We start from the raw sequence: 16838 nt of genomic DNA, 5'->3' as shown, positions 1-16838 counted from the left end.
TCATAAAAAAAAATGGTTTCAGTCGGATAACATCAAGCATACATATTACAAGTTTTACAACATTGCTACGAAGGCATATCATGCGCTATATATACTTTTATAGAAGCATCATACACTCGAAACCATAACCATTCATTATATAAACTATACTTGCTAACGAAGAAAGACAATTTCAAATTCTATTTAGAGGATATTAATGTCTCCTTTATTTAGAACCATTTAAATGATGTCGTAATTTTTATTAGACTTATTATTTTATAAATTTCAATTTTTACAAATTAATCTGTCATTAATTTGTCACATTTTGGATAATAGTCTCATATTACTTACATGTCTCTAACCTTTTGATTTCATTCTCTCCCACAAAAACATTTTTTCTCTTATTCTATCTCACAAAAACATTTCTCATCCTCGCCTACCTCATCTTTGGCTCCAAAGGCCACGCCCCCACCCTCCTCCGCACCCACTTCGCCCTCTACCACCCTCTCAACCGCTACCACCGCCACCCCAACCACGGCTCCTCCCTTGACGAGTGCCAACTCCTTCATCATCATGTCACCTTCTGTGTCTCTGATTACCTCCTCGTCACCCAAGACGGTATACTAACACTATCTTATCCTTCTCTCTCTCTAACATAATGGCTTGATTTTGATTCTTAGATCTGTTCTACACGTTCTCACATTTACCGTTCGATCTTAATTTCATCGATCACACTAGTAACATTGGTCGAAAAGAGTGAGACTTGTAAGTAATGTACGACTATTCTTCAAAATGTAATAAATTAATGACGGACTAATTTATAAAAATTGAAACTTATAAAATAATAAGTCTAATAAAAATTACATATAATATCATTTGAATGGTCCTAATCAAAGGGAGACATTGATACTTTCTAAATAATACTTGCACCAAAGGAATATTGCCAAGAAAAAATGATAACAAACCTCATTTGGGTCTAAAATACCCGGGACAATCATAAACGGAGCAAAACGTTTGAAGTGCTGTCATGGCTAAGAGCCCAAAAGTGGCGAGAAGTGTGAAAAGCTTCCATGAAGAGTACACATAATCGGTTAAGGTCCTGTAGATGTTGGCCTTCCTCTTAACATGGTAGTAATGGTTGACCTTCTTAATAGTCTCATCCAATTTCTCAGTTTTGGTTGGTCCAATGGATTTGCTCATTCCATTGAACAATTCCTCACTTTCTTCCACACTGAGAGTGCTACTTGACTCTATGATCCCTGCGTTCTTGAGCAGCTTCACATCCTCCACAGTGTCTATGATTCCACGCATCAATTCAGTGTACCTAGTGAAGATGAGAAAATCTGGTTTGGTCAAGGCCTCATGAGCCACAAGGTTTCTCATTATCACTTCGGAGTTCACATCCAATTTGAGCACAGGAAGATAAAATATGCCCTTTTTTTGGTCAAATTCAATGGTCATGATGCCATCTTTTGAGGGTTGAAAACACACCCCAACTGAATGAAGCTCGCACACAGAAGGGATGGTAACAATCATAGGAGCTTCTTCTTCTTCTTCAGAAAGTTGTTGCTGTGGTGAAAGACTTTCAAGTTGAGAGGACACGTGGAGTATTGGATCAAGGTGTTTCTTAATGGGTTGAAGAATAGGAATATTCACGTCCTTCAGCTTTTTCATGGAGTCTAGTGTCCATTTTAATACAATTTTAACTTTCTTAAATGAAGTTGCTGAGCCTTCAGCTTTTGAGTTTTTCTTAGAAGCGTCGGTGGCAGTGGTAGAGTCATTGTTATTATTACCTTGGAGTTTACAAACACCTTCGGTTTCATCAGGTGTTGGTGTTGTTTCCTTGTGAGAGACCACCAAATGGTACATGAGGTCCAGCACATGGTAGTGGTTGGTGACAACTTCCGAACATGTAGGGGTACTGTGAGGTAGCTTGAATGGAGAGTGTTTCTTACAGAATGACAAGAGCATTGAACCCAAGTATTCTTGAACTGAATCAACAGGTATGGAGCTTGCAAGCACCAAGATCCTCATCAACATGTAGGTTGGAATTTGATTCTCCACCATGATGATGTCCCTTATGATGGCATGCTTGGTTAGCTTCACACCACTTATCTGAACTTGTTCTTCTATTCCTCTCATGAAGGAACCAGATACTTGGTCATTCAGATAATTGTGGAAGAAATCCAACAAGAACAAACCATCAATGGCCATGGTGTATAGCAAGGTATCTTCCTTGAAGTCCAAGTATTTGTGGTAACTAGCACGGATGAAGGGTCCTGTGTTTCGGAGTTGCTCAACTAGTTGTTTTAGGTCGTGTTTTTTGAAGTGGTCGAGGACCCCTTTTGCTGCAAAAACTTTGAACCTTTCCATGGGATAGAGTTGGGGGCGAAAGTGTGTGTATGGACCAATTGCTATAAGTTGTGGGGCAAAGGCTTCTGGTTTGGCACAACTCAAAGATTTTGGGACTTGGTATATGCAAACAGGCATTTTGTTCAAGATTGAGAGGTTGGTTTCACTCACTAATTGGTTGATTTGGATCACCCAAGCGTCTTCATCGGATTCTGAATTGAAGATCGTGAGATCCGCCATGTGGGGTTTTGCTTTGCTTAACGATGAATATGTTATTCAGTATGTTTTAGTATGTATCACAACTGGTTCTTGGCTTTTGGACACCATTCACAAAGCTAATTTGGTTTATTTATAGAGGAGACTTTGAATTCATTAAACAATTTCCTTACAAAACGACAAAATTATTAATATACAAATAGAAGGATAAGGAGAAAATAAACTGTAATAAAAGAAAAGGAGAGTGAAGTGTGTGAAATGATGATTGGTGATAAAAAATAAATAAAAATTGGAAAGAGAGTGTTCGTGAAAAACGTGATGAATGAGAAAGTGGATACATGATTATTATTTTCCTTAAATATGAATACTATTTGTTGACCGATGATAATTATTTTATTAGTTCATATTTTGTTTTCAGCTTTAATGATGGTTAGTGGTTAGTTTTTGTCGTGAAATTTTTTGCCTATTATTTTTTAGTATGGTGTCATTTTTCAATTATATTTTTATATATAAGATTTAGACGTAGAGTTTTATTTAGAAACATCGTATTCAATATTACTTACATAAACAACTTGTAGATAAAGTTATAATTTATTTATTTATTTATAAAAATTACAAAAAAATAATAAGATTCAAACATAAAATTATGTGTATATTACTTTAATTCTCTCACCATTAAATTAATCCTAATAATTCAAAGATATAATTTGATTTATATATATAGAGATTATGTGAGAATGAAAAAAACTAATTATAGCCGTTAGATTAAATTTAAGAACTTATATATGGGAGAAATTACATTCATACACAACAAAAAAAGAGTGAGAAAGAGAAGTGTATGAAATTAAGAATGATTAATGTAATGAAAAGATATCTGAATAATACAAAAATTAATAATGTTTTAAAAGTATTATAAAAAAATATATAATTAACTCTTTAAAATAATGGTAATTGATGAACAAAGGCACTCTAAATGATTGTGACAGACGACCTAATTTTAAGCCATCTGTAAACCGTTGATGAATTTGAAAGATTATTAATTATTGTTACAAGTTATACAGTAAAACACATCATTTACAAATGGACAAAACGATGCAGATCCTTCAATACTTTTAGTTGTTTTTTTTATTCAAATTTCATTTTTAATCTGTTCTTTAATAATCTATGTTCAATCGACTTTTAATATAAACTTTTATTATGATGATTATATTCATCGAGATAAAATTTCATTTAAAAAGTAATACCAAAAATCCATAAATAGTTGAATCAAACTTTTCTTCGCAGTACTACTTTTTAAGTCTTCCACGTTACGCAAGTCTTCCGCAAACATTGCGATCATGTTGTGTCCCACAGTAAATGCAATTAAGGTGATTATTTTCCCATCTAATCGTGAGCTAAACGAATGAAAGCTAACAAAATTTCAGACTCTTCAATTCCACCCTTAATTGGCTTCAAAAAAAAATTTTCCATCCTAAATTACTTTGTAAAGGTGAAAAAACATCTTTAATCTTTGTCAATAGTACAATGTAATATAAATTTATTTTAAAAATCTTGTTAATTTTAATTTTTAACATTTTTTAAAATAAGTTGTATAGGTAATTATGTAACATATGATACAATCTTATCATTTTATCTCAAAATAGTTACCGATGCAATATGAATAGATATATAACATAATATCAATAACACATGATCCCAATATTAATTCTGTCAAATATATTATACCTTAGTTTTCTACCATTTTACGTGTTGAAACTTCATAAAAAAAAATATAAAAAAAGCAAAACAAAAAAAAAAAAAACCCTTGATTACTTGAAATTACAAGATAAAGGAATTTTCTTATCTAAATAAAACCACAACTTGCTTTTACACTCTTCCATTCCGCTTCACACTAGCTATTTCAATTTTTCTTCGATCGTATACTCTGATTCTAGATCACTATGTTTGATTTTTCTCACTATTTCTCCCAAACCCTATAATAGGTTATTTTTTTATAAGCGAAAAAGAAAGACTTAATAATATTAGAGGACAAGGGTACTAAACCCAACCACTTCAATTATCAAAGTTCCAAACGCAAAATTCAATTATAGTGACCCTTTAACAGTTTCCCGGACGTGGTTCAGATAAGACCATATATGGGGACTAGGATTAAAGATTTTTTGTGAGTGAGGTGAAGTGGGGAAAGGACTTGATGCAGGGCATGTGTGAATGAGATTAATTAGTGGCTACAGGAATTCCATAAGAAGATAAGAAATGGGTGAAGGGAATTTAGAAAATATATTTTCATACTTTGGGAGGAAGCATGATACACATTACAACAAAATTGATTATTACCAACAATTATTTAGTGACAATAAATTAATTAATTTTATTTTATTATTTAACAAAAATATTAATGACTAATATATAATAACTACTAAAAATGTATTTATATTACACTAAAATTTATTATTAACAACAATTATTTATTTGAAAAAACTTAAGTCCTACATCAACTAGAAATAAGATAATTAAAGAGTATATGAATGATAATTCTCACCTTACAAATTTGTTTTATAGAGTTAAGTTAAACCTATAACTTACTATTCTAAGTTGATAAAATAATTAATTAGGAGAAAAGATAATTAAAAAATATATAAATAAAAGAAAATCCTTATCTTACAAGTCTCACATCGAGTATAAAGTAAAAAATGTCACAAAAAGTTATACACTTTTTTCGACCATTATAAATTTTTTTACTAGTATTCAAAATAATTGCTGCTAAATGTTTTAAGGACACTGCATACAATAACTATTGTGAAAATACTGCTAAAAGATTTTGTAGCAATTTTTATTACTACTAAAAATTATATTAAATACTACTAAAAATTTATTTTATTGTAATAGCAAATGTACATATATATATATATATATATATATATATATATATATATATATATATATATATAGTGTAAACATCAAGGTATAAAAAAACAGAAGTAAAAGGATATATATCCCGACAAAAACGTCCGATGTTTTTATTTTTATTTTTACAAAAAAATAATAGATAAGAGATTACACCCAATAAATACCGAGAAAAAAAAAATCAACGGTAAATATGAAATCTTTAAGTTAAGTATCACAACCACTTTTTAATTGACAACTTTGATTTCGTATCTATATAAAATATTATTTCGTATTTAAAATTAAACCAACCCTCGACCATACTAAACTTATACTAATATTTTTTTATTCTATTTTAAAATAAACTTTAACCTCAAAAGTTATAACATTATTCAATTTTTTATGATTATATATTTTATTTCTAGAGAACATGACATTATTTTTAATTATATATGTTTTGTCGAAAATTAATCTCTTTCATAATCTTAACTATATTAAGATTATCTTTTGTAGAGTTATTTTTTTTTTATTGTATTGTAAACTCACACTAAAGATCTTGAAACTTGAAGAACAACTACAATACCAATGGAACGAACAAACATTAGTTGTGATATGTAATTTGGATTAAGTTGTGATTTATAACGAGATTCAATAATTAATAATTTAAATAATTTTTTATATTTACTATGAATTAGTTTTTATTTAATAAATGTCTCTTAAATAAAAAAAATTAATCACTAGAAGAACACACGTATTGCTTTGAGACTTTATTTTCACTCTAATTAATAATTTCATATCTTTGAGTGTAAAAAAAATGTTTTATCCCTCAAAAAAATATTATAAAAAAAGTAAAATATATATATATATATATATAAAATAAAAAAATAAAATAAATATTGAATCTAATTCTAAATATGTAAGACTTGGTATAATCACTATACTTTATGTGATCACTAACTAGTTATGGAACTACTATTACTTAGAGTCGTATATTTACTAATAGTTTGGACAAGTAATATATATAGGCTTAAATATGTTTTTAGTCCCTCAAATTTAGGGTAAATATGTTTTTGGTCCCTCAAATTTAAAATTATTGTTTTTAGTCCCTGTAATTTCAAAAAATCTTATTTTAGTCCTTATATTCAAATTTTGTTAAGAAATTTATCAAACATTATTACATAAAATCTACCTATTGGTATTTCTATTAGTGAAAATATCACATTAAATTTGATTGATATTTCATAACTGTCTTAATTAGTCATTTTTAAATATGTTATTGGTGACTTAAGGGACTAAAACAAGATTTTTGAAAATTACAGGGACTAAAAACAGCAGTTTTAAATTTGAGGGACCAAAAACAAATTTGTCTTCAATTTGAGAGACTAAAAACATATTTAACCCTATATATATATATATATATATATATATATATATATATATATATAGAGAGAGAGAGAGAGAGAGAGAGATTCGTTTACTATAAGAGTAAGTCTACCTAGACTTACTCCGTTTAATAACTCATGTTGTACATCAAATTTCAATGATCTAACTATTGAATTTAAAATTCTTAATGCATAAATCAAATTTAAATTTTTTTAAAAAAATCTGAAAATTATTCGATACTTCATTTCATTAATTCAAATTAACAAATAATCATAAAATCATTTTATACATTGATTTGAATTAATGAAACGAAGTATCAAATGATTTTCGAATTTTTTTAAAAATTTATAGATTTGATTTATGTATTAAGAATTTTAAATTTAATGGTTGGATCGTTAAAATTTGATGTAGAACATTAAATATTGAACAAAATAAGTTTAAGTAAACTTTCTCTTGGAGTTAACGGATCCCCCTCATATATATATATATATATATATGATGTCGGTGGGGGAATGAACATTTTACTAAATTAATATTTATTTATAATAATTTAAATATTTTTTTAGTTATCAAAAAGTGAAGTGCAAAATACTTTTAAAAACTATCTATTAAAGTGTAAAAATATAATGAGTTACTTGAAAGTGATATGACATGATAGATTCCATTTAAAGTGAAATAAAAACTAATAATTTATTTGTTGAAACTTACATTAGAAATACTCTAAGACAAGAAGGTTTGATAATTATGTGTTTGTGAAAAAATAATTGTAGTTTATGCATGTGCTGGTTGATAATTGTGTGTTTGTGTGAAAATAATTCTAATTTATGCATGTGCTGGTTGATAATTACGTGTTTGTGTTAAAATAATTTTAATTTTATGCATGTGAGGGTTGATAATTACGTGTTTGTGTGAAAATAATTTTAATTTATGCATGTGCTGGTAAGGGAATATAAAAAAAATTCCATCCGATGATGATCTGGAACTTACACCAATACATTTGATAACAAAAGTAATTTTAAATTATCCATGTGCTGGTAGGGGACTTTAAAAAATTACCCATGCGTTGGTAGCTAGGGGGACTTAATTAAAAAATCCATCTGATGATCATTTTGGATTTTACGCAATGGAATCTGCTGCTTTTGTCTAGTGCCAGCCGTAACAATCTTTAAATTCACTAAATTAACAAACATATATACAACTATAAGTCTACAAATCACAAACAAATTATTGAAATCAGAAAATATACGGGCATCAACAATATCTAATTTTATTTTAAAACCAAATTTAATTTAAATTAACCAATGAATGTATTTCAGTTCTAATATATTTATTCTTGTTTTTCAATGGTTTACATACAAATGTAAAAATAAGGTATGAAATACACAAAATAAACATCAAATCTTATATATAACTCACAATATGATTCAAAATTTAAATTTAAATTATAAATTGAAAACTTATAATCTCTCAAAGAACAAATATACAGTAGATAACAAATTCTTTGTTCATACAACTTTTAAAGACTTATAGAAAAAAAAAAAAAAACTAAAATTTATATACTTGTGCATAAACTAATTTGTAAAAACTCTTTTATTATGTTAACTTTTTTATTTTCTGTTCAAATATATATATATTTTTAATTTATGTATAATTTTAACATAAAATTGTTTTTTATTATTTGCTGAAACTCTTTTATTATATTAACTTCTGTTTTTTTCTGTTATTTTAACTAATAATTTTTTTTTTAAAAAAAAAGTGGATATGAAGAAGTTTATTTAAAATATTATAGTTAGTTATTGAATAAACTTTTACAACAAATTTGAACGTACATAATCATTCATCTGCTCTTTATCCAGGTGTTTCCCAAACTATGAAGTTTGTCATCTTCGTAATTCCTAACAAAGTCACTAACATATATATATACCATCATCTGAAATATCATTTTATAATGGAGCAAAGCGATTAAGATACTATATGAAATATCAACTTGTGGTCAGTCAATCCTGGACTATGTCTTTAATGCAGGGTGAATTTGTTATTAAGCATTCGGAATGCGTGGATTTCCTCATAAAACAGTTACGACAAGCTTATTATGAGGGTCAACAAATTACACAGTAAGAAGATACTAACGGGTTTAATTTTTTGGGCTCACACTATAAAAAAAAAAAAAAAAAAAATTACTATATAATAATCCATATTTTATAGTATCACGTTGAGCCTATGCAATTCTGGTTGGGACAATTTGTGTAATTCTAGATACCACTATACCCAGAGGGGTTGTTAAACGTTGAGTGGGTAGGCGATTTTTTCTGCTTTTATATGATAAGGACATCCTCATTAGAGAAAATTTGACTTCACACATTTAAATTAGTTTTAATTGGGGGTGTCACAGTTTAATATCTCCTTTCTTTTTGTAAATGGGGTTATGTGGTAATCCTTATCCTTTTACTAATATAAAATTTTATTTGCGGATGAAAAAAAGCTATGGGATAGTTAAAAAAAGAAGGGAATAATGTTTTAAGCATTGTGACAAAGTTTGGGTTGGTGAGCAAGAGCTACTATATATGCTTTTGTTTAGAGAAAAAATTATTTTTCCATGAGGTCTCTTTCAAGAGGTACATATTCACTGCCATATATTATACGAAATCAGCTAAAGAGATGTGACAACTAAAGTTCCCTAAGTCTCATTTATATATGGAGCCATGAATTATTTTGTTATATATATAAAGTCACGTTAAGATGATAAATTATTTTAATCAAAACACACTACTATAAAAATCCTGTTTTATAATGTTATTTTCACATTAGTTGGCATAAATCATGTAGAAATAAAATGTGGGGATATTTTTGTAATTAAATATAAAACCTTAATGTATTTATATTGATTTTAAGAAAAGATATTGTAAATATAGGATGTTCTACATTGATTTATTTAGAAACCAATGTAGTGTTGTTAGAACTTAATATTCTTAACAAACACTTCTCTTTGCTCGTGCGTCCAAATCCTTTGGATTGAAAATACATTGTAATTTTTTTATTGAAAATTATTGTAAATATATCAATTTGTTGCATTGTTGTTCATTAATTCGATATTCAATCATCTTATAAATTCATTCGTTGCTGTTGTTATATACTTATATTATTATTAGAGTATAGTTTCTATGAACCGTAGTGACTAAAAACTTTTATACTGAATGAATAAAAAAATCATGGTAGGTGCCACGTTTAACCTAGTTAATATTCAAGTCATCGAAATTAACGTACATGTCAATTTGTGATATGATATTAATTAGTGTGTAAACTCTTAAGACTATCAATGACTCGTACCGAAGACTATTTTGTCTAACTTTTTTTATATTATTATTGATTATTGATTTTGTTGTTGTTCTTATTATTATTTTATGCTTTTTTGGTTTAACTTCATGAGACGAGGTTTAATTTAGTTTTGAGCTTTGGATTATGTTATTGAATCTTCTTTTATACAATTTTCAATTCGGATATTGTTGAGCAGGTTGGAGCTCCTCTTACATATTTATGGGTTCTTGGTCTAGAACCATGGTTTAGACGTAAGTTATTAGTTTATTCATTAAAAACATCCATTTTTTTTTTCAATCAAGGACTTTACATAAATGTTTTGGAAATTAATGAATTTAACGTTTACCTCACTGAGAAAAGGATTAAAACTTAAAGTGCACATGTCCTTCCCCTTTGTATAAGTGGACTTAACCGAGTTCCATTGTTGTTACTTGTTGTATTTTCTATCAAAAGGTTGTTTGTTTCGTTAGTCTTTTATTTTTTTTTTCTCCCTTATAACGGTATTTGAGTATGAGTGGATGCTATTTGTTCTTAATATTTGTACTTATTAATTTTTGTTATATATACTCGGTAATGGTGAATGCAGAGTGTGAGAAGAGCATTGGATCTAACGTGATATTCAAATATATTATTATCAATAGTTATATTTTTATGCCTCTTAAACTCTTAGGAATTTTTTGAGAGAAGATTAAAGACATTCTTAATTAATTATTAACTAATTATATATAAAATATCAAATTTCATTTATCTTAAATATAACTATATGGTTATATATACTCTTGATGAATAATTAATCTATTCGATGTAAGACTTTAATTATGGGTAACAATTAGAGATAAGAGAAATATATTTTTTTTATTCGATGTGGAACTTTAATTTTAGAAGCAATTATAGCAACATTTTTCAAAAAAAATATTGCAAAATAACTTATGTAAATTTTTTTTACTCGATATGAGACTTTGATTTTGAAAACAATTAGAAAGAATAATATTGAAATAAAAAAATGTTATTCTATTTAATTATAATGACATTTAAAAAAAAAAGTGTTGCAAAATAACCTATTTATTTAATATATAGTAACATTTTAATAAATGTAAACAAGAAAATGTTGCTAAAGTATTAAAATCTAGTATATGATTTATTTATCCACAACCCTTCTACTTTGGGTAGTAACTGGGTCTGATATTTTTTTAATCAACTGAATTAGATTGATTAACGAAGCCTGTGTTTGATATTTTGTGGTCACCAACAGTGATCAGTTTTGACTGCAAATGGAATAATTAATGTATCAAGTTCCTTGAATATTTTACATCCCCGATATCTCTCAGCTCTATGTCATTAGTATGAACTTAATTGATTAATTTTTTAATGATAGGAGCGAGGTTATTAGATATTTAGGGTGTAAAGAATGAAATCATGAATCTTATATGCTACTATAATTATATATGTAAAAACGAAGAATATGTGTTTGCTTCTTTGCTCTCCTTTTATATGACTACTCAAACAAGTCTAGCTATTGTATGTGTCTCGTAATTTCTTGTGTGTAAAGATATGATTGGAATATTTACAATTTAGAGGTTCAACAGTTATTTTGTTTTATTTTCTTTCCATTTAATTACTTGCTGTTGGCTTTTATGTTTCAGATGCATATGATCCGCTTGACCCAAATGGGAATATCACAATCAAATGGGATATTATAAGTTGAATATGTAGTGAGTATATTCTTTTACAATATCACCCATTAGTATGAGAAGCAGACCAACTGTTGTACATTATGCATGGAGTTGAAATGTTTTTTTTTTCTCTCTTTTTCTCTCCACTGGGTTGCTCACAACTTTTCTAATATTTGCATATTCATATCAGCTGCATCTCATGTCTTCTATCAATTCTTGGATAAGATAACATCCTTAAAGTTTTGAAAAATCAAAATCATTTTATTCCAATTAGAAATTTGACATTTTGAATTTCTTATCACAGTTCTAATTAAATTACGTTACAACATATTTTAAGTGTTTATTTACTATTTTTTTTATTATTGAATAAGGTCAATAAACTCAAGTAAACAAATTAATGAGATTATTTAAATTAGTGGTTATATTATTATATATAGCCTTTAGAGTGACTTTAGCTTATTTTTGTCCCATTAGTTATTTTGACATCTAAGAAACAATTAAATATATAGGTTGTTTTAAAATGTCTTTTTAGTTTGTAGTGAATAACTTAAATAATACATTATTTTTACAAAATTTATCAATTATTTATTTTAAATTTCCAAAATACTAGTAATACTAACTAATCCCAAGATTTAATGTATTAAATGTTATAATGAATAATACTGCTTACCGGTTTTATATCATATATAAATATAAAAACTAAAAGTCCCTTAAATTAATGTTCAAATATAATGAATATAACATTACTTGACTGAACTTTATTGTCACGTTTTAGCTTAAATTTAAAAATATTAATTTTTAAATTATATTTATAAATCAAAATATAAGAAACGTACACTACTAGAATTTTTATATTGAATTTATATACTCTCTATTAACTTGTAGCACTTTGTCGCAGTGAACGTGAAAGACTTTGCAACTAAGAATTGAAGAAAAATTGCATCCCGCTCCACCCGTTAATAAAAAGACTTAATATACTGCCAATTCGGTCAACGAGGGGTGAGCTCTCTCCTTGTCTCTTTTCCCCATTTCTCGATCAATCTCCTTCTTGGCCCATTCATAAGATAAATATTAAACATTTGAAATATACAAAATATAAGATTTAAAGGTATCATTCTTAGATTTAAAGATACTAATAAAATCTTTTATTTATTATTTATTAGTATCTTTTATTGACTAATGTCTAATTAGTCACGTACTCTTAAATAATAAATAATTAAGAGTTAAGTTTTAAACTAGTTAAGTGCAGTATTCACAAAAGATACTTTTATTTGATAGGAGTAGTGATTTGAAGGAATTAATACTTTCATAACTCTATGACGAATAATGACAGACAAAAAGAAGAATTGAAAAGGTGAAACCTTGCTAATAATTAATTTTATCAAAAAAGTCCACTGAGTACAAGTTTCTCTCTCAACCATATACAATAGTTTGAACATGATACCTTTAAATCTTATACATTATCTTTTTTATTCTTATTTATTTTTGCTTCTTTCAATCAATATTATACCTTGGTCCAGATGAAGCATATTTGGACTATCAAGCAAGGGTTCCGAGTTTTGCTAAGAAGAAAAGTTTGAGGGCCCCCAAGGAGAAATGGGAACACTGATATCAGAAGTTTCAAGGAAGTTTACTCATCATTAGAGTAGGGACTATACATTGAAGAAAATACAAAAATTGAAGTAGTAACATTTGAGTTGCATAGAGTTGACGAAGTAAAAGCTGGTTTGGAAACTAAGAAGAACTGCTTAAGATAAGCTATGGCCTTGGAAAATAAGCTGCACCAAAAGTTAACCATGATAAAGAAAATGAAAGAGGATTTAGGAGAGCAACTCAGTGCTATTAAAGTTAATATCTCTTTTATTGAAGCTAGCATCTCTTCCATTTAAGTTAACTTCTCTTCCATTAAAGTTAATATCTTTGCTCCTCAACCAAAAAGGAAAATCAATTGTTAGAGAAAAAACAATAAGAAATAAACTTAAAACTCAGAGATCAGTTAAGAGGTAAAGCACCTCAATTGCAACAGCCACAGGAACATAATTTGGCAAAGGAAAAACATAAATGTACCAAAGTTGAAAGTCAAACTCGGAGAAAACCTTAAGAATGTTGCAGACTAACAGTGTGTTTGTTTTATTGTTAAAAAGTCGCAAACAGCCGTTGAACGTGAAAGATCCAAATTGAAGATCCAAATTGTTTCTTTGTATTTTGATGCTCTGGAATGTGTATTTTTACGTTTTCGTTAAAAAAACGATTTTCCAAGGTAGAGCTATTAAAATTGAACTTCTATGCACCTAACATTAGGTGTCAATTTTAATATATATTTGCCTTAATTTATACTATATATAAAAAATATATTCCCTTTTCATGTACTTAATTTTTGGAGAATTTTATTTTTATAATTTTTAAATTATTATTTATATTTCTCTATCATTTTTATTTATTTATTTATTTTCTCTTTCCTGCTTTCCTTAAATCTCACAATTTTTAACTAACCAGTGATGCCATTATCTTCTTCTTCTTCTTTTTTTTTTTTTTAAAAAAAAGTTATGAATTGCTTATTTTCTCTCCCAATTATTATAACGTGAATTAACCATGCGTAGAAATTAAAATTTTATTTGAATTCACCAATTGTGAATACACACGTAACCATGGTTTTTTTTTTTCTTCTTTCGAAACCCCCTGATGAATCCCCCTCTTTTAGGTATCCTTACCCTGCCTTTGGCCTTGTCAAGAATTGGACATGAGTAGGAAGCAATGGGTGGATGTGTGAAATTGGTGGTGAGGTTGATGAGGTTTAATCATTGATGTAAAGGAAATAGTTTTATTAAAACAATACATTTCTTGATTTGATAAGAAAGCTTTAACTCTTCAAGTATATTAGGATAAATTAATCCTTTAGTACCAATTTTATAACCAAGTAAAAGATGCATTTCCTGGTCTTGTGCTCCAATTTCTATGTATAGCAGTAGTGGAAGCAAAACACATGTATCCAAATGTTTTTAAGTTCAGAATTTTAGGTTGTTGTTTGTGTAAGATCTCATACGGCGACTTTTGTTTTAGATAGGTTGAAGGTTAATGTTTGTTAAGGTCACTCGAAACCCGGAATTTGAAAGATACTCGAAAGCTATATCTATGAAACTACTCGGAAAGAAGATAAAAGTCGAACATTTACCAGGATCATAACAGGAGCCTTATTTGTTCACGTGCGAGATGGGTCAAAAAACATTAATCAAATCAAACAAGAGAAGTGCTCGAAAATAGAAGATATGGAGGTTACTGAAGGATTTAAAGCAGTTTGGGTAGTTATCTTAAAGTAGTTAATGAAACACGGATCGAAGAAGTAAAAAACACGTGGGCTAAACGGTTATGAGAGGTTTTATTTGAACCCACGAAATGGGCTTAGTGGACAATGGTTATGTGCCCATAATACGTGTACACGGAAGTAACTGCTCTCGAGGATTTCTATAAATAGGAAAGGCATACTCCTTAACGAAGGTCGGAAAATTTCATACTTGAATTGAACTCTCAAGCACTCTCTGCCTGCACACATGACTTCCGTGCGAAGAATTATCTTTGGGTATGATCACTTCTCGACCACATTTCTTTTCTTGTTTTAGGAGTAGTTGTAGTATAGACTTCTTCCTTTCTTTCTCCTAATCACATAGTTGTAGTGCGTTAATTGTAACTCTTGGACAGTATGTAATTTGAACCATGATTTGTATTGCGAATATATCCATTGTTCATTCTGTTCATTTTAGCATTTACGTGCATGCAAATTATTACTTGTTAATCATCGAGGAACATCTAGAAACAAGTAATCACTAATCTTCTATTCCTCCTTCTCTCGTCCTGTAATATTCAAACCATAAAATACCTAAATTGAAATATTTGTCATGCTAGTCCGGATATAAAGAATCCTTAATTTCCATAGGAAACAATGGTATGTTAATATGGTAATTAATTGTATGCACTACGGCAATATATGTCGATTTTTCTCTTTACCACCCCAATTTACTGGGGTGTCTCTATGCGAGAATATTTGGTGTATATTATGGCCTTTGAGTTGAAGAAATCGGTCATGTTAAACTCTTTTCCATTATCAATCCTAATATATTTAATCAAACTGAGCTATAAAAAACATGCTGTAATGAAAGTGAAACTAAGGTTATGTTTGGAAAAGGGGAAATAGAAAAGAGTGAAAAAGACAAGAGAAATGTGTAAAAATTAAAAAAAAAAAAAAAAAGAATTGTTTGATAAAAGAGAATCGAGGGGAACTGTGTGGATGTTTTTGTGAAACGCACACAAAAAAAAACTTCCTTCTAAAATGAGAAGTGTGGAGAAATTGGTTAAACAAAAAAACATAGTAAAAAAGTTAAATAATAATAATAATAATAATAAATAATGAATATAATTTTTATTTATTATATATATATATATGTATAATAAAGTAAAAATAATAACAATAAATAAATATAATAAAAAATAATTTTCATTTATATTTTAAAAGAAACTTATTCATAAATATTATATTTATTTATTAAAATAATATAACTATAATAATAAATATAATAAAAATATTTATTTTATTTAAATATATTATAAAAATATATATTTATCTAAATAATAATAATAACCTATTTATTTATTTTAAATAAAATTATCTATAAAAATAATCAATTTCCACTCCATTTTCTCTTTTATTTCTCTCCTAACAAACAATTTTTATTTTTACTCTATTTTTTTTATACTTTCTTATACATCTTTTCTCCTCTTTTTTCTTCATCTTCTTCATTCCTTTCCTCTTTAATAATTACAGGTCTTGTCACAAACAGCGAAAAGATACCTGCTAACAATTTCGTGTATAGGTGCGGAGAAGTATCGAATTAATAATTCTACGTCTTTCGGTGTGTGAAAAAAAATAAATTGATGGATGTTAAGTTAGCGCAGGGAATCCTAATTATAAAGGTATCACTGAGATGGTGGGAACACGTAGAAGAAAGGATGAAAGATAAAAAAAGAAAAAGGTGATATAGTGGA

At 28.0% G+C, this 16838-nt stretch overlaps 1 protein-coding gene across 1 annotated transcript; it reads right to left on the bottom strand.

Annotated features, from left to right (window-relative positions):
• LOC109793489 (putative UPF0481 protein At3g02645) lies at nucleotides 1-2673 on the bottom strand. Its single transcript, XM_020352957.3, has one exon. It carries the CDS (start codon nucleotides 2569-2571, stop codon nucleotides 946-948), a length of 1626 nt encoding a protein of 541 aa, XP_020208546.1. The 5' UTR covers nucleotides 2572-2673; the 3' UTR covers nucleotides 1-945.
• Between the last annotated feature and the right edge of the window lie 14165 nt (nucleotides 2674-16838).

This window comes from Cajanus cajan, chromosome 1 (assembly GCF_000230855.2).
Source record: "Cajanus cajan strain Asha chromosome 1, NIPB_CcT2T_4, whole genome shotgun sequence".
NCBI classification, from domain to species: Eukaryota; Viridiplantae; Streptophyta; class Magnoliopsida; order Fabales; family Fabaceae; genus Cajanus; species Cajanus cajan.
This window is presented reverse-complemented; position numbering and strand designations above follow the sequence as displayed.